Source organism: Pteronotus mesoamericanus, unplaced genomic scaffold (genome assembly GCF_021234165.1).
Source record: "Pteronotus mesoamericanus isolate MK-2021 breed Mesoamerican mustached bat unplaced genomic scaffold, CSHL_Meso_final contig_116, whole genome shotgun sequence".
Lineage (NCBI taxonomy): Eukaryota > Metazoa > Chordata > Mammalia > Chiroptera > Mormoopidae > Pteronotus > Pteronotus mesoamericanus.
In genome coordinates, this window is record NW_026555027.1 from 5,147,972 (window position 1) to 5,173,041 (window position 25,070).

The following is a 25,070-nucleotide window of genomic DNA, read 5'->3' on the forward strand; positions in this document are numbered from 1 at the left end:
TTCCTCATATTTCTATTAAATTATTCCCCTGCCCCATGATACTGTTTTGGGGGGGTGATGGTCATACATTTATTTATGTGTGACAGTCAAGGTTTTATATACAGACAACAGAAACTCATCCTTGGTTAACTTGGGCAGAAAATGAATTTAATAGAAGGCTACAAGTTAGCTCACAGAAGTGATTGGAAAGCTGGAGATTATGATAGAAAAAGTCAGTAGGAGTCAAGGTGGCAGGCAGCATAGGGTACAGCCAGAGTCATGCCACCCCTGGCACTTGGCAGTGGAGTGCTGCGTGGGCCTCACGGGACCCACAGTGGGTGCGCCCCTGCTCTTCCTGCGCCTTCAGGGTTCTGAACTTGGAGCAGGAATGAGTGACTGTTCAAACTTTGAACATTTCAGATGTTCCTGTTCAAAACCCTAGTTACCAGTTAGAAAGGGAGAGTGACTTTTTTTTTTTTTTTTTTTTTTGATCGTCCATGATTCCCCAAACTGTGATGGCTGTCTAGAGATACCAAGTGACCACAAAATGATAAATATACCTACTGTAGGGTCGTTTTACCAGGAAAAGAGATCCCATGTTGTGCTAAAAGATAGGAAAGCAATTGAGTCTTGATATTGCCACTAACCTTTTTGGACAAGTGATTAAAACTTTCTGGATTGCAGCTGCCCCTCTGAAAACTGAGGTGGAGAACTTGATGTCTGATACCTGTTCATCCGCTCACTCACGGAGAAACTATTTACTGAGTTGCCTCGCTGGTGTAAGGGCAATGAGTGAGACGCTCAGTCTTCCCGCGGGGGTTGGGGGGGAGCAGGATGCAAGCCCTCCTGAGGGGCCACCTCATTCAGACCGGGGCGGGACAGCCAGTCACTCCCAAGATTCTGTGGAGGTTTCCTAGAGGAGGTGACTGTAGATCTGGGTCTTGAAGGCTGAGTTCAAGGTTTCTAGGTGCAGGAAAGAGTAGGGACAGCATTCTAGATGGAACAGTTCTGTCCTGGCGCTGTCAGTGCCGCTGAGAGGCACGATGTGTTGCGGGGGGCAGGAGAGAGAGGGTGGTGGTGGGCAATGAGATAAGAGGTATGAACGCCAAAACCTGGAAGCTGTGGATGTTTTGGATGTTGGTGATTTTGAAACTTAAATTTGAGGGTAGCAGATTTTGGCAGCAATGGGAGAATTAACTGAAGGCACGTAGACTGGATGAGAAGCAGTTGGTGTAGAGTCCCTCCTTGTCACTTTCTCCTGGATTAAGGTCTTGGCAAAGAGGATGGAAATAAACAGGCAGATTCAGGAGACATTCCTGAGGCCAGAGTCCGGGAATGTAGTTAGAGAGGGTTTGTGTATGAGAGAAAGAGAGAGGGAGGGAGAGGGAAGGAGGGAAGGGAGTACTGATGCAAAAGAGTGAACCAGGCAGCTTTCTAGCTTGAGTGGTTGGACAGTGAGATGCCATTGTTAGTACCGGGTCACCCTTGGCACTCCTGCCTGCTCTTCAGCCCTGGGCCACACAGCTGGTAGAGCAGCACGCCGTGCCTCCCAGCTGAGGTGCCACTTAGCCTTGGGATCTCTGCTGGGCCTGCCCCAGACAGCCACTGCCAGCCCATGTGAGTGTGGGCGTGAAACCTGGTTGCCTTGGTGGTTGCAGTGGGAAGAGGAAGACATCTGTGGCGCCACCCCCACCCCGTTTCCTTTTCCCGGTGTTATTTTCTTCAGAACACTGATGCTGCTCTAACCTTACTGAGTTTACGTGTTGATTGTCTGAGGGTTCCTACCACCTCTGGCAATAAAAGATAAACTCCAGGGAGCCAGAGACTTTGCCCAACATCTTCACATTTATGTCCTTAATGCTAAGAACTTTCTTTAGTACAGCATTGTTTAATAGAAATATACACCATTCAACGTACTTAAAGAGTTCCTAGGAGTCACAGTTTAAAAAACCAGGAAAAAGAAAGTTATATTAATTTTAGTGATACATTTCATTTCACCAGTATATCAAAAATATATTATTTCAAAATTAAAAATCATTAACGAACTATTTTATATATTTTTGGTACTAAATCCTTGAAATTTTGTGTTTTACATTAATAGCACATCTCAATTCCAACTAACTTTTTAGCTCTCAGGAGCCACCTGTAACTGGTGGCTGTCATTTTGGACAGCTTGGGTCTAGAGCATAGCAGTGATTTTCTAGTGACTTAAAAGAAGAATGGATCAAAGCATTACATTGTGCACCTGAAACTTATATAATGTTATATGTTACTTAAACCTCAATTAAAAACATTTTATTAAGAAAGGAAAAGTAAAATATCTTTTTAGGTGGGAAGTAGAAGTGTTATGTATCAATACTTTGGTCTTGTTTAACTAGGAAAATAAGTATCTTCTGTATTAAAAATAACTGAATATGATTTTTAGCCTTGAGATTACATTTGGAATTTTATAAAGTTACATATCATACAAGCCAATATACAGTGAGGTTACTTCTCCAAGTTATCCCTCAGTCCTTGTGGACATATTTGAGCGCCTCAGCGGTCTGAGGCAGTGTCTCACGTCCCGGGGTGTGCTGTCTAGTACTCTGCTCTGAGTGACTGACTGGGTGCTGTTTGAGGGAGGCAGAGGCGCAGGAGGGGCCTCTTACAGTAGCAGTTTGGGAGGCTTATGGAGGTCACTTGATATATTCAATCTGTACAAAGTGAGGCAGAGAAATTTAACATTTCAGAGTTACGACCTCATTTTCAGGTGTTGATGTAAATAAAACTTGAAAAAAATTTTTAATTATCTTTATTGTGAATATACCCATAGTATGAATGGAAAATATCAGTTCCAGTGGTAAAATTGTTTTGTATCATTGTTACTCAGGATAAAGTATCCAGTTACAGTATTATACAGGGGTACCAAAGGGTTGTATCTGAAACAACTTTGAAGTTAAGATTGTGTACTCTGCAAAACCTAGAGGACTTTCAAGGAAATCTGATGCTGATAGAGGTGTTGGTGTCGAAGAATGTGGTAGGCCTGTTACTATATTGATATGAGTGAGGGGAGGGAGAGAGAGGGAGAGAGAGAAAGAATATTGATCTTATTAGGAAATGTGAGATCTGCTTGCCTTTGGGACAGCCTTATCCTGATTGTGGGACTGTTAGGCAAAGAGGGTGTCAGGGAGCACCCTTCCAGTTGCTCGATGGGATGCTGCCCCGTTCACGAATCACTTAATTAAGCCGATTAGATCTTCAAAAAAAAGTGATGATGTCGAAGCTTAAAGTGACTGGAGGTGGTTATTCGGGTGTGTTAAACTTTTTTCCCTGCTCCAGCATGCAGAGCACAATTTGGTTATAGCCGTCAAAACACAGAGGCTCCCCAAAACAATGATTTGGAGACAGGAGAGAGAGGAAAGTGGCTGTATGTGATTTGAAGAGATCCCCAAATACACAGGGGAACTCACTCTCTGTGTGACAAGACGGGCTCTTTGGACAGGTGGCATGTTTTCCCCAGTGTCATGCAGTTCACCTCTGTGCTGGGACCAGAACTGTGGGCTTCTGCTCCCTGGGCAGTTCACTTTCTCTCCGCCATACCCTTTTTTCCTCCTTTTATTGTTTTTGTACCTTTTTCCTTTATATATTCAACAAAATTTTAACAGCCATGTGCTTGATGAAATGAAATCTGCTGAGCTATACTCAGAGGCAGTCTTTTAAGTTTGAATCATAATGCATTTAAGGAGATGTCATCATTCAAACTTAGTGCCCTTTTTGGAATATCTAATTGTCATAACTGGTTTTCTAAGTCACCTAGGTTCCAGACTTCCGAGTCATTTGTGAATCAGGCTGTTTCTCATCTTCCCTATTTAAACAAGTTTTCCAGTCCTTTCAGTTCTCCTTGCAGTGTGTGTTCATACAGCTCCTTCCTTTTCTTTCTCAACATTAACTTCCAAAAGGCTCTCTCAATCTTTTGCTTGGACTGTTGAAATAAGCCCCTAATTAAGCTATGTTTGTAGTTTCCCCTTTCTAATCAGTTTTATACATCAGTTCAATTACGATACGCTCAGGTAGTAGAACATTTACTGAGCACTTACCATGTGCTAGATACTGTTTCAAATGTTAACTCTTTAATTTTTATAGTAATCTTGAGGTTCATGTTCTGTTATTAACCCATTCTGCAGATGGGAATGGAGGCACAGATTTAATTATCCCAAGTCACACAGTAGCTAGATAGGAAGTGCAAAGTTGAATCCAGACCGCCCAGAGTGTCCATTGCCGTAAATGAAAACACAGCTGGAGTGGTGTCACTGCAGGCACACCTTTTCCAACACCCTCTTACCCGCTTTACAAAGTCCAGATTCCTTAGCCTGGCAGTAAGTCTCTTGGGCCCAGGCTGCCTTTCTGTGCCTAACCTACTCTTCTGGCCGTGTTCCATTGTCCAGTCAAACTTGAGGTGACGTTTGAGAGGTGGGAGTTGAGTTGATCCGTGAGGCCGTGCTGTCTGAGGCAGCTGAGAGAGTGCTGGCCAGGGCGTGGGGCGCCTCGGGTCGGAGCCGGGGCCTCCGGCGGGGAGGCCACAGGGTGCTGCCGCAGGTGGAGCTCAGGCCAGGTGGTGCACTTCCTAGACTTGTCTTGTTCCACAGGACATTTTTGTGAGTACTTTCCAAATTCATGGATATTAGAGAACTGGCTTTTTCTTTCTTTAAGATGCTTTGTCAAATTTGATGTGAAGTTTTCTGTTTTCCTAGATTCCTTTTTAAGTTCCTCTCTTCCAGCCACAGGCACGTACTCGCCTGTTTTCACCCGAGGCTGAGCAGGTTGTATTTGGGAAGGGACATGCCAGGCCGGGTGCTGTTTCCTAGCCCCTGCCCCTCTTCTTACTAGTTCAGGTCATCTTCGTTCCTTGATAGGGATTCAGCGGTCTCTTGTCTTGTAGGAGGTGTTTCTCACATCTCTTGCGCACTTTTCCATTCTTTTTACATTTTTTTAAAAAAAGATTTTATTTATTTATTTTTAGAGAGGGGTAAGGAAGGGAGAAAGAGAGAGAAACATCTATGTGTGGTTGCCTCTCGCGTGCCCCCTGCCGGGTACCTGGCCTGCAACCCAGGCCTGTGCCTTGACTGGGAATCGAACCGACAGCATTTCCACTCGCAGGCCAGCACTCAGGCCATTGAGCCATGCCAGCCAGGGCTCCGCTCTGTCTCTGAGGCCCAGCTCAGAGTGGTGAAGGGGACACTCAGCCTGGTTGGCGTTACCACTGAGCAGCTGCGGTGGGACCCTGTGAACTCAGGGACACCACTCTCAGGGCCACTGTGAATCCGGTTTCTTTCTACGTAGAACACAACGAGGGCCGTAAGAATGCCACCTAATTCATAGTGCTTTTGTGAGTGTAAATGGGGGACTACTGGAACAGTGTCAGCTTGGAATAAGAGTTCAGCAGATGTTGTTACTGATTTTTATTTTTATTACTTTTTCTCTAATTGGGGAAAACTGCTCAGCATTCTGGTAAAGGATTATGGAAATGCACTTACGTAGTTTGGAAAAATTTACCTGTTTGAGAAGTAAAAATGAAATCTCTTTGTTATTTATTTATTGACTTACTATTTAATTTCTAGTGAATTTAGAAGTTTTCCAGTATCTTTATTATTGGTTTGTGGGAATTGCCTGATTTTTTTCTGGAGTGAGAAGAGCAGATCAGATCTTAGTGTTTCCAATTGTATTGGTAGGGATTAAAGATAGTGTGTAACACTTTGGACAGTGACATTTTCTAGACTCTTTCCTTTTTTTAACCCTCACCCAAGGATATGTTTATTGAATTGGTGGGGGGAGGTGTGCAGCAACGTGAGAAAAATTGATCATTTGCCTCCTATACATGCCCTGACAGGAGATTTGACCTGCAACCTAGGTATGTACCCTGACCAGGGATTGAACTTGCAACCTTGGTGTATGGGCTGACATTCCAGCCAGTTGAGCCACCCTGCCAGGGCCAGGCTGTTTTCATTGGTATAGAACTGAGATGCAAATTTTAACCACTTTTGCACACTAGATACGAAAGAAGTAAAAGTAATTATGAGCTCCACGATGATGTGTTTATTTGCTCTTGTACATAAACATATTTTTAATGAAGGGCTACTGTTTTCATATTATTAAATTTTATAATCTCTCTTGGACAGTTAAAAATTTGCTTAATGTTTCACTTTTAAAGTGTCTGGTCAGATGAATACCTTGCCTTTTGGGCATTCCGTAATGGAAACTCCCCGTAAATAAGCAGTGTTTTAATTGGCACCACAAAGCCAAATGGTGGCCTCATTGGATAATTTTAAGTAGTATGCTGCAATTCAATATAGGTACCCAAGTACTTAACTGGATTTAAAAATATCTTGTGTGTTTAACAGCTGTCTGGCTAGAACTAAAAATGAGTGAGGAGTATGTGTATGATTCTCCTTTTTTCTGCCTGGAGTAGAGGGACAAAGGTTTTTAAAAGTGATGGTTTTCCTCTTCTGACTGCTGTTGCTGTGCTGCTTTGGGAGAAGGCAGAGGTAAAGATCAGGGAAGGTTTGAGGCAGCTTTCTTTCCAGAGAAACCTATGTGCCTGAAATTGGTAGACTCTTCAGACGCTTCTTAAAATGGCATGGTCGAGCATAGTTGACAGCGATAGCAGCCTGTGGCAGGTGACGCTTCTGTCTCTGTTGTGTTCCTAGCTGCCTCTCTGTGTTTTGATCCTTTTCTCTTCGAGGTGATGGCAGCCAGGCAGGCAAAGTTCAGCTTTTTAATGGCTTCATAATATGTGAGCCTTTAGATGTGTTGTAACATGTCATTTCTCTCCTTTTTGTACTTTCAGGTTTCTGGAAGTTCAACTTTAGTGTGCCTATAGGCCCTGGCAAAGTCATGGTCAAGAGATCTGAAATTAAATCCTGGAACATGGTCGGGGGGCATCTTTGAGTAATTCAGGTTTTTTATATATTACATATACATACATTGTGTGAGTGTGTGTGTGTGTGTGTGTGTGTGTGTGTGTGTGTGTAACATTTGAAAAACTTTTGGTAGCACTGGCCAGGGTGGGGCTCAGTTGGTTGGGCTTCATTCTGCAGAGCAAAAGGTCAAGATTTTGATTCCCAGTCAGGGCACATGCCTAGGTTGCGTGTTCAACCCTAAATCAGAGCATGTACAAGGAAGACAATGGATGTTTCTCTCTCCCTCTCTTTCTCCTGCCCTTCCCCTCTCTCTAAAAAAATAAAATAAAATAAAGTAAAATAAATGCAGTTAACTTTTTAAAAAATAACAGATTTTAGATACATGGTAGTTTACTGGGGTTTTTTGTAGATTTAAAAATCCAATCACCATTTATTAAAATGTGTCTTCTCAGCTCTAAACAGACTTTGGAGCACAGCCTTTCCTTTCCGCTGGCAATGATCTGTGTACAATTCAGGTTTCTGTCATTTTCCAAAGGAAGAAATACTTTGGATTTATGTGATTGGGTAAGACGGTGAATCATCTCATTTCATATATGAAGAAACTGACTTGTTTGTCCCTGCATTTATGCTGGTGCTAAAGCAAGGGAGAGCAAGTCTTAAATCTTCGTTGAGTGTATTTCTACATAGCAAGCTGAACTTTCCAAGTGTTTTTCTCTTTGTACCTGTTTTGTAAATGAAAATATGAAATTTGCATATTACAGAGGAATCTGAGATGTAGAAAGTAGGGCCCAGGCCCATGGGGCTTTGGCAAGTGTGATTATGAGCAACCTGAGCCCTTTAGTTTTCCTGTCTGGATTGTTCCAGTGCCTGTCCCACAGGTGACTCTGGTCTGGGAGGAAGTGAATGGAAACCCCATCTTCTCACTGAATATAGGAAGCAGCGTTCATTGAACGTCCTTATCGTGTTACGTACAGTTAGGCTGGACTTGATTTGTTTCATGTGCTGTTGACCACTGCCACTTCTGTCCCAGTTGATTGTATTTGCTCAGCCATCAGCAAGGATGCGTCATCTGATGAGCACTTGTATGAGGGACGGCTTCGAAGTCCAGACTGCCTCATAGCCTTGGGCTGTGGTCACTGTCATCATTTTCTTGCTGAAAAATGCACTAGCATCTGAGGGTCTGGTTTACCGCCTAATCTCAAGAGTTTCTTAGCTTGAAAAAATTGGTGTATTGATTATAACCAATATGTCAGTTTGAATGACTTTTATCATTGTTATAAAACTTTTGAAATCTTTGTGTATTTGTGAAAATTAAACACTGAAGGCCAAATAACTGCAGTGAAAGTGATTAAAGAAGTGGTCAGCATTTATACAGCAGTGGGCAAAAGTAGGTTTACAGTTGTTCATACGGAAAAAGGCATGCAGGTGTTGAGTATTACAATGGCTTCGTGAACTCAGAACTGTCACCGTGCAACTGTAAATCTACTTCAGCCCACACTGTGCAAGCAGTCCAGTCAGGATCCCCAATTATTTGCTCATTTTCTTTAGGATTAACCTGGATACCCAGTAGAGCGACCATTGCTGTTATGTGGAGATGTTTCAGATTCTTGACAATACTTTCATTCTCATAGTGGTAGTTTTTTTTTTTTAGGGATTTGGTCTGTAGCCTGATTAGTTATCTTTTTCAGTGAATAATGTTATCCTAATACTCTGCTGGAAAGAAGTTTGTGTAATACAGGTCCTGTGTTTATATGCAGCATTCTTTCTGTATTGAGACACCGATAGTGTCTGAAAAGGCTGCTTCAGCAGCTTTTGTCTTATTTGTTCTTCCCTGGTGCTGTGAGGTAGAATCTGCTAATCCAGAAGGCACCTTTTTTTGCCCCTCTGTAGGGATGTCCAGTGAGCCAGCATCTAAAATTAAACTTCTCTCAGAAATGAGTTTTCATTTTGTTCACCGAAGGAGGACTGCAGCACAGTAGGCAGGTTAGAGAACAGGTAAATATAAAGTATTTATATTTTTCATTAGCATATACTGTAATTTTCTAGTATAGTATTAGTTTCCAGTTTTTTCAAAAGTTTTGTCGCATTTAAAAATCAGCTGTCAGTCATGCCTAAAATTCATCAGCTTGTATGTTTAATTTATTATGACATAGTAATAATCTTCAATTTTGGCCCTGACCATGTGGTTCAGTTTGCTGGGTGTCGTTCTGCAAAGCAAAGGTCACCAGTTGGATTCCTAGTCAGGATACATGCCTAGGTTGTGGGTTCAGCCGCTGGTTGGGGTGTGTGCAAGATGCAACCAATTGATATTTTTCTCTGACATCAATGTTTCTCCCCCATTTTGTAAAAACAAACAGACAGACAAACTTCCATTTTTGTGTTCGTATTTCTAAATCTCCAAATGGCAGAGTCATTTTACAAATGTTAGATTCACATAAATATCTGTACTCTTTGTATATCACTTATTCAGTCAGATAGGCAGCAGCTACTTAGAGAGCCTCTCCTGTGTGCTGAGCACTGTCCTGTGTTCCTGGGACTCAAAGCGGGACACAGAGCTGGAGGAGGGGAGATTCTTTTTCATACCTTGTTTCCTACTGAATGGGGAAATTTTTTATTTAAATGGGTTTATTACTGATTAAACATTTTTTATTGTGGATACTGTAAAGAGGTATTTTTTCCCCACTTGGGAGTTTTCATGACTAATAACTCAAAATACCAGGTGGTATTATCTGCTTTTCTCGTTTTTACTAATTAAAAATAGTTTATAATTTTAGAATAGTGGGAGAAAGAATAAATTTATACATATTAAATAATATACTTTGTACAATATAATTTATGGAATTTAGTAAGTTATATCTTGGGTGACTATTTTGGTCATTTTTCTGCTCCAGATGCTATGACTAAAAGTAAGTTCTTGACCTCTTAATTTCAGTGGTAAGAATTTGGTTTGTTCTTTATAACAAAAGGGTTAACCCATTTACTGAAGGGTCAAGTACGATTTTCTCTAATCAGTTGTTGAAGGTAGTACAGTACCTCAAACATAGTGTGAATAAAATGCATGCACATGTATGCTAGTCTCAAAGTATCAAGACTTCTTTTTAGTTCTTAAATATAATCATCATTTCACTTTGTCTCCTCTCGTGGCTCAGTAGTGCACTTGTCTGTCTGCCTCTCCTGTCCTTGCTGCCATATTTGTCACATTTTATGTTTGTGTATGTTAATAAACTGTAACACATTGTTTTGCTTTAAACAATTTTTAAAAATATTGATAAGAGAAATGACTTTACTATTTATCTGCCTATTTATCATTTCTGGTGGTGTTTATTTCTTTGTGTAGATCTCAGTTTTTATCTTGACTCATTCTCCTCTGTGGCTGTAAACATTCTTGAGTACAAGTATGCTGTTGACAGATTTTTGCACTTATATTTGTCTTGAAAGTGTTTTGCCTTTTTAAAAAAACATTTTTGTATTCTTACCTGAGGACATTTTTAAAAATTTCTTTTTAGAGAGAGAGGAAGGGAGAGAGACATTGGTGGGAGAGAAATATTGATGTGAAAGAGAAGCATCAATTTTGTTCCATTCTGTACATGCCTGGACTGGGAATTGTTCATGCCTAGATCAGGGACCCAAATGCACAACCTAGGCGTGTGCCCTGACAGGGAATCGAACCCACAACCTTTCGGGTATGGGAAGGGATGAGGCTCCAACCAGCTGAGCCACACTGGCCAGGGCTTGCCTTCAGTTTGGACGGGTGAATTCACTGGATATAGAATTGTAGGTTAAAATTATTTTTCTTACACCATTTTAAAGATACTGCTTTCTTGTGTGTGGAGGGGGAGGTTTCTAATGAGAATTCAGGGGTCCTCGTGTATGTCAATGGGTATTTTTCCCACTCTCGCTGCTTTTATAATACTTTTCTTCATTGTTGGTTTTCAGAAATTTGGTTAAGTGTCTCATCGTGGTGTGTGTGTATACTGCTTAGGGTTCTTTGAGCTAGGATCTGTGAGTTGATACTTTTCATTGAATTTGGAAAACTTTTGTTTTTAATTTCATAAATTTTCCTTTCCCAGCTTTTTTTCTCTCCTTTTGATAGCTCCTTCAAACAGGAACATTAGCTTGATTTGTTTTCCAGGTTTTCGGTGCTTTGTTTATACTTTCTTCCCATTATATCTTACTTGTTTTCAAATTGGTTGGTTTTTATTGTTTTGTTTTTACATTCACTGATCTTTACTTCTTCAGTGTCTAATCTATTAGGTCCATTAATTGAATATTTAATTCAATTATTTTTTCCAGAACTTCCATTTCACTCCATTTTATAGTTTCTGTTTATCTCTTAAGATTTGCTCTTCTCTTATTTTGTTCATGTTTTCTTTTTATATTAAAACATACCTGTCTTTTTGTCTGCTAACTTTTATGTATTGTTTCTGGGGCAATAGATGGATTATTTGTTTTCCTGCTAAATACAGGCCACATTTTCCTGCTTCTTTGTGGGCCTAGACATTTTTGATTGGATATGGGCATTAATAATGCTAGGTTTTTGAGCATCTGGATTTTGTTGCCTTGCTTCAAAAAAGAAATGTTGGATTTTGTCCTAACAGACTGTACTTGTGGACCACCTTAACCCTTTGTGGTTTGCCTCCTTTATGACAGCGAGAAGGCAGCCTTTACTGGGGGCCAGTTTAGCCCTCCTTCTTGCAGGGGTGTCCAGCTGTTGGGCGTCTCGGGGACACACTGGAAGAAGAGTTGTCTTGGGCCATATATTAAATACATTGTGACACATAATCAAAAAATTGCATAATGTTTTAAGTAAATTTATGATTTTGTATTGGGCCACATTCGTAGCCATCCTGGGCCACATTCTGTTAGAGCATGAATTTTTTTTCGGGTCTCTGTTTAATGTCCATGGTGTCGATCTGAATGTTCCCACTCTGATCACTGGAACACTCGCTGTCTCCCTGTCCTGTGCGGGCTCTTGCAGCCGTTCAGCTGATGGTGCCCCTCCCTGGTGCCCATGCTTGACCTGGCCTATGGGCTTCCCTCTGCTCCTGTGCTGCCCAGGGTATGGCCAAAGGGCCGGCGCCCCTGGGCCCAGATGAGCGAAGCTCCTCTTCTGCGTGGTGCCTGCCTTCTGCTGCCTGCCTGGCCCTTTCCAGCCAGCTCAGTAGCCTTGAACTCCCACCGCCATCCTCCCAGCCCAGTGAGGTGGCTGCTGTCTATTTGGGCTCCCCCTTTCTACACTGTACTCTGGGAATTGTCTCCAGATAGGAGGCAAAGGTGAGTGTAGGGTTCGCTAAGTTTTTTCCCCCTTTTCTCAGTGACCATAGTTCTGTACTGCCTGTTGCCTAATGTCTGAGAACTGTTATTTTGTGTGTTTTGACGAGTGTTACAGGGATTTTTTGTTAAGTGAGGTAGTTTGGTATCAGGTACTCTTAAAATGGTCAGAAGTGAAAGTGTGATATTATAGGCCTTTAAAGATACATGTTTTTATTTCTATCCCATTGTTGTTATTAACAATTTAATACACAGATTTAATTAATGCTATAGACTGAAAAATGTGAGCATTTATTTAGGTCTTATGTGAGCAATTTCATTGTGTTTGTGGACAGTTGAATATGCTGTTTGGCGCATGTGTGTACTCACACATTCTGTAATGACATGTATTGGCCACTAACCAGACGGTAATAGGAAATCAGTTTATTTGTCCTTATATTAGTTAATTGACAGAGTCATGACATAGTTTAACCTTAGAATATATTTAACACCTGTGGAGCCAGGCACGGTGCTATGTACTTGGGGTATAAAAATGAGTAAGAGAAATAGACTGTTAAGCAGTAGCCCTAGCCTGTGTTATGATTAGACTTCTTTATTTCTGACTCATTAGGCCTCATTTTTAAAATACTTCTTCCATCCTTACCCCGTTCGGCTCCCTTCCTTCCTTTCTCAACCATTTCTTCACATTCTAAATATTACTGATGGATTCATTTTGTTTCGTTGAACAAATATTTATAGAATACAGGCCATATGCCAGGCACTGTTCTTGATACTAATGAACGATAGATAGCATGATGAACAAAATTTACTTGTGAACTTAAACTCAGTTACCCTCTTGATTGTGTACCTTTATTTCCAGCCATCAGTAAAAGTGCAGTTGCCTATTCCTTTTTCTCTTTTTATTGAATTTATTAGTGTGTCATTGGTTAATAAAATTATATAGGTGTCATGTGTCCAATTCTGTAATACATCATCTGGCTATTGTATTGTTTATTCACCACCCAAATCAAGTGTCCTTTCATTACTATTTATCCTCATTTTACCCTATTCTCCTACCCCCCTCCCCAGCCTCCTTTCCCTCTGGTAATCAGTGTTACTGTTGTCTGTGTCTGATTTTTGTGTGTGTGATAAAGAGGCTTTTGTTCGTTTGTTTTTAATAATATATAAAAATTGTAAAGCAAGCCTCAACAGGCATTTCACATAAGTGGATATCCGTATAGCCAGTACTTACTCAGTGAAAAAAATGCTTATAGTCACCAGGAAAATACAAGTTAAAATCACAGTGGAGTACTACTTCACACCCCCTGTAATGACTGAAATTAGAAAGGCAGATGATTCCAAGTGTTGGTGAAGGAGTGGAGCAGAGAGAATTTCCATGAACTGCTAGTGGAAAAATAGATTAATTTTAAAAAGCTGGAAAAAAGAACAACATCCCTGTGTATATCAAAGACACTTAACAATTTTCCTGGTGGCAGTATTCATACTAGCTCTGAGCTGGAAATAATCCAAATGTCAGTCAAAAGTAGAATGAATGAACAAGTTTTCATATGTTCATGTACTGGGATACTATAAAGTAATGATAATGAACAAACCAGCTTATAGGCATAACATTAAGTGTAGAGACCCATTTGTACAAAGTTAAAACTAATCTGGTTTTGGAAATGAAGATACTAGCTTTTCGGAAAGAGAGGATTTGGTATTGATCAGGAGGCATCATAGAGTGGTGGTGGGGTTCAAGAAGATGGGCCTTTTTTTTGACATGTGGGTTCAAATAATAATTGTTTAAGTTATATGCTAATGAGTTGCACCTATATATTATAGTAAGGTTAATCATGGTATATCATAATGGCGTTGATAATAGAAACAGAAGTAATATTTTAAAAAGTGCTTTTTACATGCCAGGTTCCATTCTGCGTGCCTACTTGTGGTATCTCACTTAAAGTTCGTAACAGCCCTGAGGGGACAGGGTTAGTGTCATGGTATCTCTGCTTTGTAGACAGGGACACTGCAACCCAGAGTAGTTACTTGTCATTCAGGGCCTCAGTCTTTTTAATGTTTACTTATAAGAGCTGTTTATATTTCTTCCCAGTTTTTTTGTGTTTTTAACAGTGCAGATTTAAAGCCTTCCTTTCCCCCCATTATTTGACATTTAGGTTTTTAAAGTTTTGCTGTTACAAACAGTACTAAAGAAAAACATTATTTCTTACTATTTTTGTGCACATCATAAATTATTTCCTAAGGATAAATTTCTAGTGTTTGTTATGCTCTCCTGGGGACCCCCCCCCCGCCCCCGCCATTGCTTTTAGAAAGAGAGGAGGGGGAGAGGAGGAGAAACATTGATGCGAGCGAGAAGCATCAATTGGTTTTCTGCCCAGATGCCCTCTACCGGAGACCATACATGCTCCGATCAGGGATCCAACCTGCCACTCAGGTTTGTGCCCTGACCAGGAGTCACACCACACCCTCAGCCTTTCGGTTACAAGATGGTGCTCCAACCAACTAAGCTACACTGGCCAGGGCTAGTTTTTGTTTTGTTCTGCAATTTTTATATCTATATACACACACATATATATACATATATGTGTGTGTATATATATGTGTATATATATTTGTTTATTTGAGCAGGGAAGGGAGGGAGAAAGAGGAAGAGAAACGTCAATGTAATAGAGTAACATTGATCAGTTGCCTCTTGTATATGCCGCAGCCTGGATGGAATTGGTAACCTATGCATGTGCCCCAACTGGTAATCGAACCGGTGACCTTTTACTTTGCAAAATGATGCCCAGTCAACTGAGCCACAGTGGCCAGGGCTAGCTTTTTTTTAATGAACAAAGTTGCTCCATGTGCTTGAATTGACTTTATTTTTTATTTTTTATAATAAATAAAGAAATGCTTAGAAAAATGATCTTTCTGCCATCATAGGAACATTACCTTTTTCCATATTCAGCAGATTATTTATTAATCATGTACTATATGAATCAGCTTAGGGCCTCATGCTGTAATGGAGGGAAAAAAGCTTGTGTCTGAAGTCATTGCCAAGTCCCTGATCAGTGTGGCTCAGTTGGTTAGCCACCATTTTGCAAGCAAAAGGTCTATGGTTTGATTCCTGGCCAGGGCACATGCCTGGGTTGCAGGCTCAATCTCCAGTAGGGGCACGTATGAGAGGCAACCGATCAGTGTTTCTCTCTTCACACTGATGTTTCTCTCCTTCTCTTTCTTCCTCCTTCTCCCTCCCTTCTCTTCTCTCTAAATAAATGAAATTTTCTAAAAAATAGAAAATAAAAGAAACGCTAAGACAGGTGATAGTCAAGGTAAGTAGGGTAGAGAGTTGAGACTTGCATTTTAGAAAGGTTACTCCAGTCCTGTTATTGAAGAAATGCAAAGTTGCAGTTGGGCAGAGTAAAGACAAGTAATTGTTAGGAATCTATTTAGTCACCTAAAGGAGGTGTGGAGTCATGGAGATGAAAGAAGAGGGTGCATTGGAGTGTTTGTTCTATGGGGGGTGGAGTCAGCAGGATTGGGTGGCTGTGTGCTTGAGGCGGTCTCTGGAGGGAAAGACTCTACCAGACTCTCCAAGCTTTCTTGATTCCAGTGGACTGAGTGGAAGAGAGGTTATCACTGTGATAGGAAATAGAAGTGAAACTTACACTTGGGGGGACTGGGCTTTGCTCTTCTCAGTTTGCAGTCTATGCAGCATTGAAGTAGAGACTGAATCCTCCACAAGAATGGGCCCTGTCTCCACCATCATCCTTTACTGTACAGCACAGTAATTGCAGCTGATACTGAGCCATTTATTAATTACTAGAGCTGTTCTTAGTACTTTACATGTATTAAAACACTTAACCTTCACCATGGCCTGTTGAGGTAGATATTATCATTATCAGGAAATTAGATGTGTAAGGCCACACAGCTGGTAAGTGTGGAGCTGAAATTTTATACTGCAGCAGCCTAGCTGAGAATCCATGCTCGTCACTCTTGGGCCAGTGCTGTTGTGTGTCTCAAGAAAAGCAGACTTTAGAAAAAGCATCTTGGTACTGAGCAGTCTGCTCTCTTGCATGGCGAGAGATAGCTGCTTTGTTCAGGGAGACAAGCACAGGTGGTCTGGGCTGGGCCCCGAGTCTGCTGGCCAGGGTTTTATGCTTGCCTTCGGCTTTAGTCTGTGATTGCGAGTTTGGTTGGATAGAAAGTTGATTCCCTCCGCCCCCCTCTTAATGAAGAATGGACTTTAATTAGTTAGCTACCAGATACTTTTGTGGGCCAAAAATGTATTCATTTCTACTATAAAAATCACGATCACGAATGGTTCCAGCCTACCTGTGGGAAAATTATTGCTCATTCATCCTTGTGGCAAGCTTACCAGATCTAGGTTTTCTTAGGACTGTTGGAAGAATCCAGAGAAACCCAGCATTCCTGTGGATTTGTTTTTGTGTATTATGTGCTCAACCTTTGGTTGCCTGTGTCAGTGGTGAGCACCGTTAGAACCAGTCTTTCACCTGGCTTGGGGATGCTGGGGATGTGGATTGCCATGCACCTGGCAGGAGCAAAGCAGCGGCTTAGCAGTGCTCCTTTCAGTTGGTTTCCTAGGAGCCCAGTCCACTGGAGAGGCCCTTCACAAGAATTTGAAAATTAATTTGGTAATTTATGGTTCCCAGTGGATGAAAATCTCATGTGTGAAAATACAAGTATTAAAGATTATTCCTATTGCTTTACAAAATTATTTACTTAAGATTTTCTCTTAATACAGATTTATAGATATCCATTTTAATCACTGCCATCTAACCATCTAACATAACAGCTGTTGTGTTGAGTGACATATTGTTTATAGTTTGAGGTTTTTAATGTCATTGAACATACTAACGTCCTTACTTAAAGAACTATCACTTAGGTGAAAAGATACAAACAGCAGGCACTAAGCACACCCTGTAACCGTCCCTTACTGTCTTACAGGAGGAGAGACTTCAGCATGCAAACCTTCATCTGTTCGGCTTGCACCGTCCTTTTCATTCCATGCTGCTGGCCTTCAGATGGCTGGACAGATGCCCCATTCACATCAGTACAGTGACCGTCGCCAGCCAACCATAAGTGACCAACAGGTTTCTGCCTTATCTTATTCTGACCAGATTCAGCAACCTCTAACTAACCAGGTAAGTTCATGACATAACAGAGATGACTTGTTGGACTGGTAGTTTATTCCTTATGATGGTAAATAGGTAAAATGCTTTCATTGTTTTCAGTTTTACATGTCAAGAGGAATTCTGGATGGGTAAAATATGATATTAAGAAGTTTGCATTAAAGAGTGGTTTTTTTTTCCTTTTCTCTATGTATTTCACTTAAAATGCACTAAAACATAATCACATTATCTCATTCTATGACAGGGAGTGGGGGAAGTTATTTTTAAAGAATATTAAAGAAAGTGGGGGATAAATGGTAATGGAAAGAACACAATAAAAAAACTATTAAAGAAACTAAAAGCTTGTTTTTATGGAGAGGTGGTAGAAAGGTGGTTAAATAGAAGAATGTAAATGATAGGAGAACAAATCAGAGTCCATTACAGCAAAATTAAGGAGTTGATTTTAGGTTTGTATAAGCTACTTTAGCATGTATATGTTTATAAAAATAAATTTAAAACTTTTTAAAGTGGAAAAAATGTAATGCAAAATAACCACTGTGGTCATTTTGTTAAAGAGTCAGCATTTTTCAAAAAACTAGGTTGTGAAAAACAGTAAATGCTGAAATCTCTTGATATATGTATACGTATACATATGCATGCGTATATGTGTGCATATTTTTAATATCTTCCTGAGTTATCTGTACTCACTGTTTTGATTTTGATTGGGGAGAATTTTTTTACTAGCTGCAGTGTGCTAGTTCCTTTCCCTATTGGGATTGAGTCTCACTAGTGCTGAAAATGGCTGTTTTTCTAAAAATATACATTCAGATTAGAAATTCACCACTGTTCTGTTTGGGTCTTTTAAAACATCAAGTGAGGATCAAAAACTTGGAAAATTTCAAAGTATTTCTCATACTGGATTATTTGAAGGAAACGTGTTTGGCTGTAGTTAAACAATATCGTTGTTAGGGGGCCCCTTGTATGTATTGTAAGATTTTGTCACTAGTTGAACTAGCTTTATTTTTATGAAATGGGTGTAGCATGTGCGTAACATTCAGTTAAGCAGTAAGATGAATTATGGCGGGACTTTTAAGTGAGAAGTTGTATGTTTCAGAATTGGAAGAGTTGGTCAGAATGTTCAAGGTGGGAGAGTGTTAGATTGTGTACCAGAAGAAAATTCTCTGACATCCAGAAAGTAGTGATGGCACAATACTTGATCTGCATTGTGCTTTTAGTGAGAGACAAGACTTACATGATCTGCAAAGAAACCAGACTATGTATTGTACTTTTAAGGAACAAAGTGTATTGGGATTTAATTTCTGCTTGTTCAAAAGCAGCCTATTAGGATGCCTGGTTTTATCTGTTCCACAGCCGATGGGACTGACTTTTTTAAATGTGGAAGCAGTCAACTCTGGGGTCCAGCCCAGGCCTCTGTCTTCTGATACAGTTCTCTGAGTTCTAACCTCTGCCATCTATGGAGGGAAAAATTACAGTCCTTTAAAGTTATTTTTTATAGTTATTGTAGTAGGTAATTTAGCAAAGTACCTGTTTTAGATATAACCATCTTATTTGTAGATTATTTTTAAAAAAGATAATTCACTTAGTATTTTCATTTTAATCTATAAAATATTTGAAAAGATACAGTGTAAAAGACTGTCTTAAATATAATGTTCATATTCAGTATATATAATACTATAAAAGAGTGTTCAGCAAAATATCCCTGCTGAACCCAGTCAGGCAGTCAGAAGAGAAGCGTGTGTGAAACACAACTGGATGCTGCCGCGGCATGCGCTGCAAGCTGTGAAACATGGGCTCGGGGGCTCGTCGTGTGGCTGGTTGTAGGACTTGAGTCAGGGCACGTGGACCTTCTGTCTGTTTCTGAATTTAAGATGAGGACCTTAGACTTAGATTGGATCCCCCACTCCACCCCATCCCATACCTTCTAGCTCTAAAATTCTATAATTTTGTTATGTGACTCCATTTTTTTATTAATCATCTTATCATTATCTTTTAAATTAGGTTTATTGTACAAGTAAATTGAAATGAGCTAACTTTAACATTTTATTTTTGGTAATGTTTCATACAAGTTTAAACGCAGTTTTGTTCGAAAGATAAATTTAGGAAATGAGAAAGGTAGTAAAGACAAGGTGGGACACTATGATTAATATTTGGAATGCTGAATCTCTGGGCTGAGTTTTCACAGTGCCTTTCGTAGTCCTTAAACTCACCATTCAATGTGCTATTCATCCTTATTAACAACTCTCAAAATAAGAAGAAGGTAGAACACAATGTTTGTAATTCTTCATTATATTGAAAATAGGTAAATACAAATAAAATGGATGTAATAGATATTACACTAGAAAATAACCTTCAAAGTTCTGGAACCTATACTATAAAATATTGTTAGGGGAAAAAAAGATTGTTTGAGCTTTTGATACATATCTCAGCAGGAGGCAGAAACTGCTACTTTTCTTTTGCTTTGTGGTCTGTGTCTTCACACAGAAAGGTCAAGAGATTTGAGCCTGGGGGGTGTGGGTTTTTCTGGGTCCCCCAGCCAGAGAGCTGAGGCAGCAGCAGGGAGACTCAACTTTCCTTTCTGTAGTGAGGACGTGAGGTGGGGCGGGGGTCTGGGCTCCTACAGCGTGGTCAGCTTTTGAGTCTTCTCAATGTGGTGGGCTTTCATGCTGTGGAAGGGAAGAAAGGAGCTTGCTGCAGTACTGTACATTTTTTTGCCTTGGTGACTATAAGACGCAGGAAGTGGAGAAAGCACCAAATACACAGGGCTGGTCTTGAGTCTTATAGTTATAGTCTAATTCTGGATTTGTGCTTATTGGCAGCACAATGTGAGAAATAGAAAATTTGGTTATCTGACATGAAATTACAGTGAAAGTTAGTGAAGGGAGTGTTAGTTTGTAGAAATTAACTTGTTGTTTGCATGTATTTTGAGCACCTACTCTGTACAAGGCACCATTTGAAGCAGTGAAGTACAGGCTGGTTCAAGGGCTAATTTTTTATGAACAGAATGCATCTGGTTTATATATGCAGATGCCCCTGAAATAATAACTTGTGTTGCCAGAGGTATCCAAGGTAAGTAAGGTATTTAGACTGGGCTGTTCGATCTGGCCTTGGAGGCAGTGCGCCGCCAGTTGGGGACCTGGTTAGCAGTGCCTGTGATGTGCCTAGTCCATGGTGCACATGCACGTTGAATGTAGAAGGACATCATTACTCAATCAAGATTGCATTCACGCCCAGTTTTATATTACCTACTATATGTTTAAGGATTTTTTTTTTTGATTGTGTGATCTTGGTGTTTTGAGTGAGCAAAGAGAATGTGTACCTAGGTAACTGCTATGATAACTCCATCTTTCCATAGCACAAGGATGGTGATTCTTTTCTGTTTTGTTTTGTCCACTGTCACCTTATGACCCTCTTCTCTCTCTCTCTCTCTCTCTCTCTCTCTCTCTTTTCTTTTTTAATTTGGTTAATCATCCCAAGACTTCAGACATTTCTGTGAAGACTTGCTTAGTGGGACGTGGTTGCCGTCTGCCTGTCCCTCAAATTGACCACATGTCCTGTGCGAGGGCTTGCACCAGCGGCCCTGGGCTCAGTAGGTTGCTCTGGCAAGAGCATCTGTAAGAGCTAGAGGGGGACCCCAGGATGGCTGCCGGTGGTGCCTATGGGTACCTGGAAAGAATTACGTTGTTTGGGGGACGTACTGATTGCAGAAGCCCAGTTGGGAACCCCTTCCATCCTGACCTACCGTGGAAGAGCAGGGCACAAGTAGCCGTGCAGGTGACTTGCTGGCTGCCTGTTCCTGGGTGTGGGCATAGGGGAAGGCCAGGCACCTGCTCCATCCCCTGCTAGCTAGCAGGAAGCCAGTCGGGTGAGCCCTGACTGCCTGCTCGGGGATGAAAGGGATGTGGTTTAGGGTTGGGGCTGGGAGGAGTTAATGGGGTAGAGGTGAAAGGAGGTTTTTAAAAGAAAGTTCCATTAGCTTTAGGGTGCCCTGTGGAACTGGTCTGTGGCAAGCTCCTAGTGTAATCATAAGGAGGGATATCGGTTGGTATTATGGATCCATTTGTTAATTCAAATATTTATTAAACACCTACTACATGCTAGGCATTGTTTGAGGCAAAGGGAATCATACAACATTGAACAAAAGAATTCTTGCCCTTACGGAGTTTTCCTTTGAGTGGAAGGAGGAGGAGAAAAACTCAAACCACTGAGTGTGTTAAGTATATGGTCTGTCGGACAGTCCTGAGCAGCAGAGCACGGGGAGGGGCTGTGGAGGGCCCGCTGCACTTGGGGGTGTGAAAGACCTGAGCGCAGAGGATGGGCCTGGGCTGCTGGGGGCTGTACCTCAGCGGCACCTGCCTCGGCTCCTGCTCCACGGCCAGCGTGCTCTGTGGTGCCACCTGGGCCCTGACGTCCGAGCCCAGGAAGCTAGCATTGGGTTTGTCTCGGGCTGTCATGGGCCAGGCCAGGCTTTAGGAATGATTCAGAAGAAATTTTTCATTGGGATAGTTGTATGATGGAAAAGCTCTCTTGGGCAGCATTATGAGTCTCCTGGATCAGGAGACTCCCACTTCTTCATTTGGGGAACAGGACTGAAGCCTTGGGCAGCTGGGTTTATTATTTGCTAATAATTTCATTGATTCATTTGTCTTTGTCTTCAGTGGAATGGGTTGAAAGAGATAACAGAGAACATACAGTCTTCTAATGTAGATGCCTTATTAAAAAATAACATACACACGGGTTACAGAAGAGGGCATTTTATACCAGTACAGCATAGTTAAAGTGCTAGTCTTCTCTGTCTATTTAAGGTGATGCCTGATATTGTCATGTTACAGAGGCGGATGCCCCAAACCTTCCGTGATCCAGCAACTGCTCCGCTGAGAAAACTCTCTGTTGACTTGATCAAAACATATAAGCATATTAATGAGGTAAGACTGTTGATTTGTTATAGCAGCATCTCTCTTGCAGTAGAGCAGGGGGGAAAAGTTATTTTGTGACCTTTTTAATCATGCTAAACTTTTTCTTTTACCCCAGTGATTGTCATATTGACGATAATTGTGAAAACTGGAAAGTTAATGATTTATAGACAACATAATTATGTAAAAGAAAGAAGATACACAAACAAGGACTGCAGAAATATTAATATAATTGAGGATAACTTCCTTCTTTCTTCAGTTGTATTTAATATATGCTGAGTTATTTATATAATAACTTTTCTAAAATAAGAGGAAAGTGAGGGCACAGTGACACTATAAAAATATGTTTGTGTTAGAATTTTGCTTAAGATTTTATGTGTGTTTCTACTTTTGCCATGGATGTAAGGGAGCTCTGAGATAACCAGTTAACAAGGCCTTTGGCCTAGTTTATTTGATCTACTATGTTTCTCTGGTTTTAAATTGTCTTTTTAAATTTTACTTGTGTTCTTTTATCTATATCTTTTCATTGTAAGATATCCGAAAGCCTTTTTTTGGTGGAAGTAGGTCAGGTAAAAAACATAGCACTTGGAATTCCTTATCACTCATCTTCTAACTTGGCTCTTTGCCACTAAAAATTATTTTTTAGTGTCTTAGCCTTTTGGCTGATTGCCATTTTGCTTCTAGCCTCAACTCTGGCTCCATAATTTAATCATTCGGTGAGTTTTCTGGAGCAGAGTGGGTATGCTTGTGCTTTTTCCTCTTCTAATGTGAGCCCGACATCTTTCATGTTAAAGGCTTGTCCTCCACCAGCTTTAAAGCCATTTAACTAAAAAGATGTTCTTATGTGTGCATAAATTTTACAGCAGTTTGATGCTGTTTAATGCCAATATTATTATATTGATGTGACAAGATAAAATTAGAATGAACACAATGAGGAGCATTTCTGAGTTGAGCTTTGTACGCAATGAATTATAAAAGATGTGCCAAACTACCTTTTGATTATCTGAAAATCTCTGTTAACAGTTTATTAATGTCAGTTTTGTTAATATCTGATAAATATAAAAAGCTACTGTTAAGCTGTTTTTAACAGTAGCTTTCTTGAAGCTTCTTGTTAACCGTATTGCTACGTTGTAAACTAGAGTTTTTCTAATGTTGTTCTGTGAAACCTAATTTATAATTTCCTCAAAGTTAGTTACCAATTACTTGACTGTTGCCTAGTTGACCTATTATTTTTTACTGGTCTTAGAAACTATTTTGTAAGAAAAATAGAATGAAAATAACCCAATCTGTGATCAACCACAAGGTTTATGGCCTGTAGTTGGGGGGGGGGGGGGGGGGAGTGGCTGTTCTCCCTTAATTGTTACAGGCTTAAAAATTAAGCATGTCTGAGAATATATCATTTATATACATTTAAACTTGCATTTATAAAATCTCTTTGCCTCATGACCAAATATAAAATAGAGATTGATGGGAAAGGGTCATGAGGGAACTTAACCCATGAGGAAGATGAAAATATTCTTTATTTTGTTCGTCATTTGTTCATTATACCAGCATATGCATATTTTTCAAAATGCCTCATATTACATTCTTAAGATGTATGCCACCTCACTGTATATAAATTATACCTTAGTTTCAAAAATAAATCTAAATCGGGTCCTGTTACTCTTCTGTCATGGGGTACTTTGGGCCAGTTTCTTAACATCTTCTATTTATAAAATGTATAAGCAGTATAATTTTAAAGTGAATTTCATTGTAGATATTTTTCATTGATTATATATCAGTGTTAGTCTGTAATTCAAATAGCAACTATAGGAAACTTTTAATTTTTTGTATTTGTTATAAAGAACAAAAATTCATTAATTTCCTGCTGATAGCAGATTTGTCTCTGGATACACGCTCCCTTAGTCCCCAATGTTGTTTTAAATTATTCAGTTAACACTATTATGTTCACATTTCAGGTTTACTATGCAAAAAAGAAACGAAGACACCAACAAGGCCAGGGAGACGATTCTAGTCATAAGAAGGAGCGGAAGGTTTACAATGATGGTTATGATGATGATAACTACGATTACATTGTAAAAAACGGAGAAAAGTGGATGGATCGTTACGAAATTGATTCCTTAATAGGCAAAGGTTCCTTTGGACAGGTAATTTAAAGTAAAATGCTGGATTTCATAAATTATTCTTAGTGAATCATGTTGTTACACTCTTTCCTCAGTAGTATACTTTTCAGTATTTGTAAATAGATCTAAACAGTGGGTATGTATTTGGATTATCATAGTTCCCTAAAGATAGTAAAACTATCAGCTATAAAAACCACATTGGACCTTCCTCCCACTCTATTTACTTTCTGTAACTACTAAGTACTTAATGCTACTAAGTGATTGATTTTAACCATGAATGTAATATTGCCCCTTTCATATGGGCTTGGTCAGGCCATGGATGATTCTTCATTATGAATGTAAGAGATAATTACCTTCCTGTGTGATAGTCCTTCTCAAGGAGGAAAGAGTTACTACTTTCCGTTGGCTGCCCGTGCCTTCTCACTTCTTGGAAGCTTAGAATGGGAGGGGGTGTGCCCTGAGACATTCCGTCTGCTCGTCTTCTGCTTCTCTGAGGCCTCTAAATAGACCAGTGGGCTTCAGGGTTTTCTCTTCCAGTCTTCACAGGATCAGCATCGCTAATAATGTGATGGGATAATTCTGATGCTTTGAAAGGACCATTTGGGCAGCTTTTAGCAGGAAAAACCAGAAATTCGGAACTCCGAGGGACCTGTTCTTTTCTCTTCATTCCTTGCCTTTTCCTACCCCACACCTCTTCCTTCCTCACCTGCCCACTCAGGCCCAGCACAAAGCACGGAAAGCTAAGCGCAGTGGTCTCTT

General features: G+C 40.3%; 1 protein-coding gene across 2 annotated transcripts in view; it reads left to right on the top strand.

The window, feature by feature from the left end:
- Window positions 1-25,070, top strand: part of DYRK1A (dual specificity tyrosine phosphorylation regulated kinase 1A) — a 135,295-nt gene that overhangs the window by 78,308 nt on the left and 31,917 nt on the right. The window contains exons 3-5 of one of the 2 annotated variants that reach the window (XM_054578315.1): window positions 17,094-17,290; window positions 22,081-22,200; window positions 24,147-24,335. In XM_054578315.1, coding sequence (XP_054434290.1) covers window positions 17,094-17,290; window positions 22,081-22,200; window positions 24,147-24,335 — 506 coding nt within the window. The remainder of the gene's footprint in view (window positions 1-17,093; window positions 17,291-22,080; window positions 22,201-24,146; window positions 24,336-25,070) is intronic. The other variant, XM_054578322.1, reaches the window with a different exon arrangement.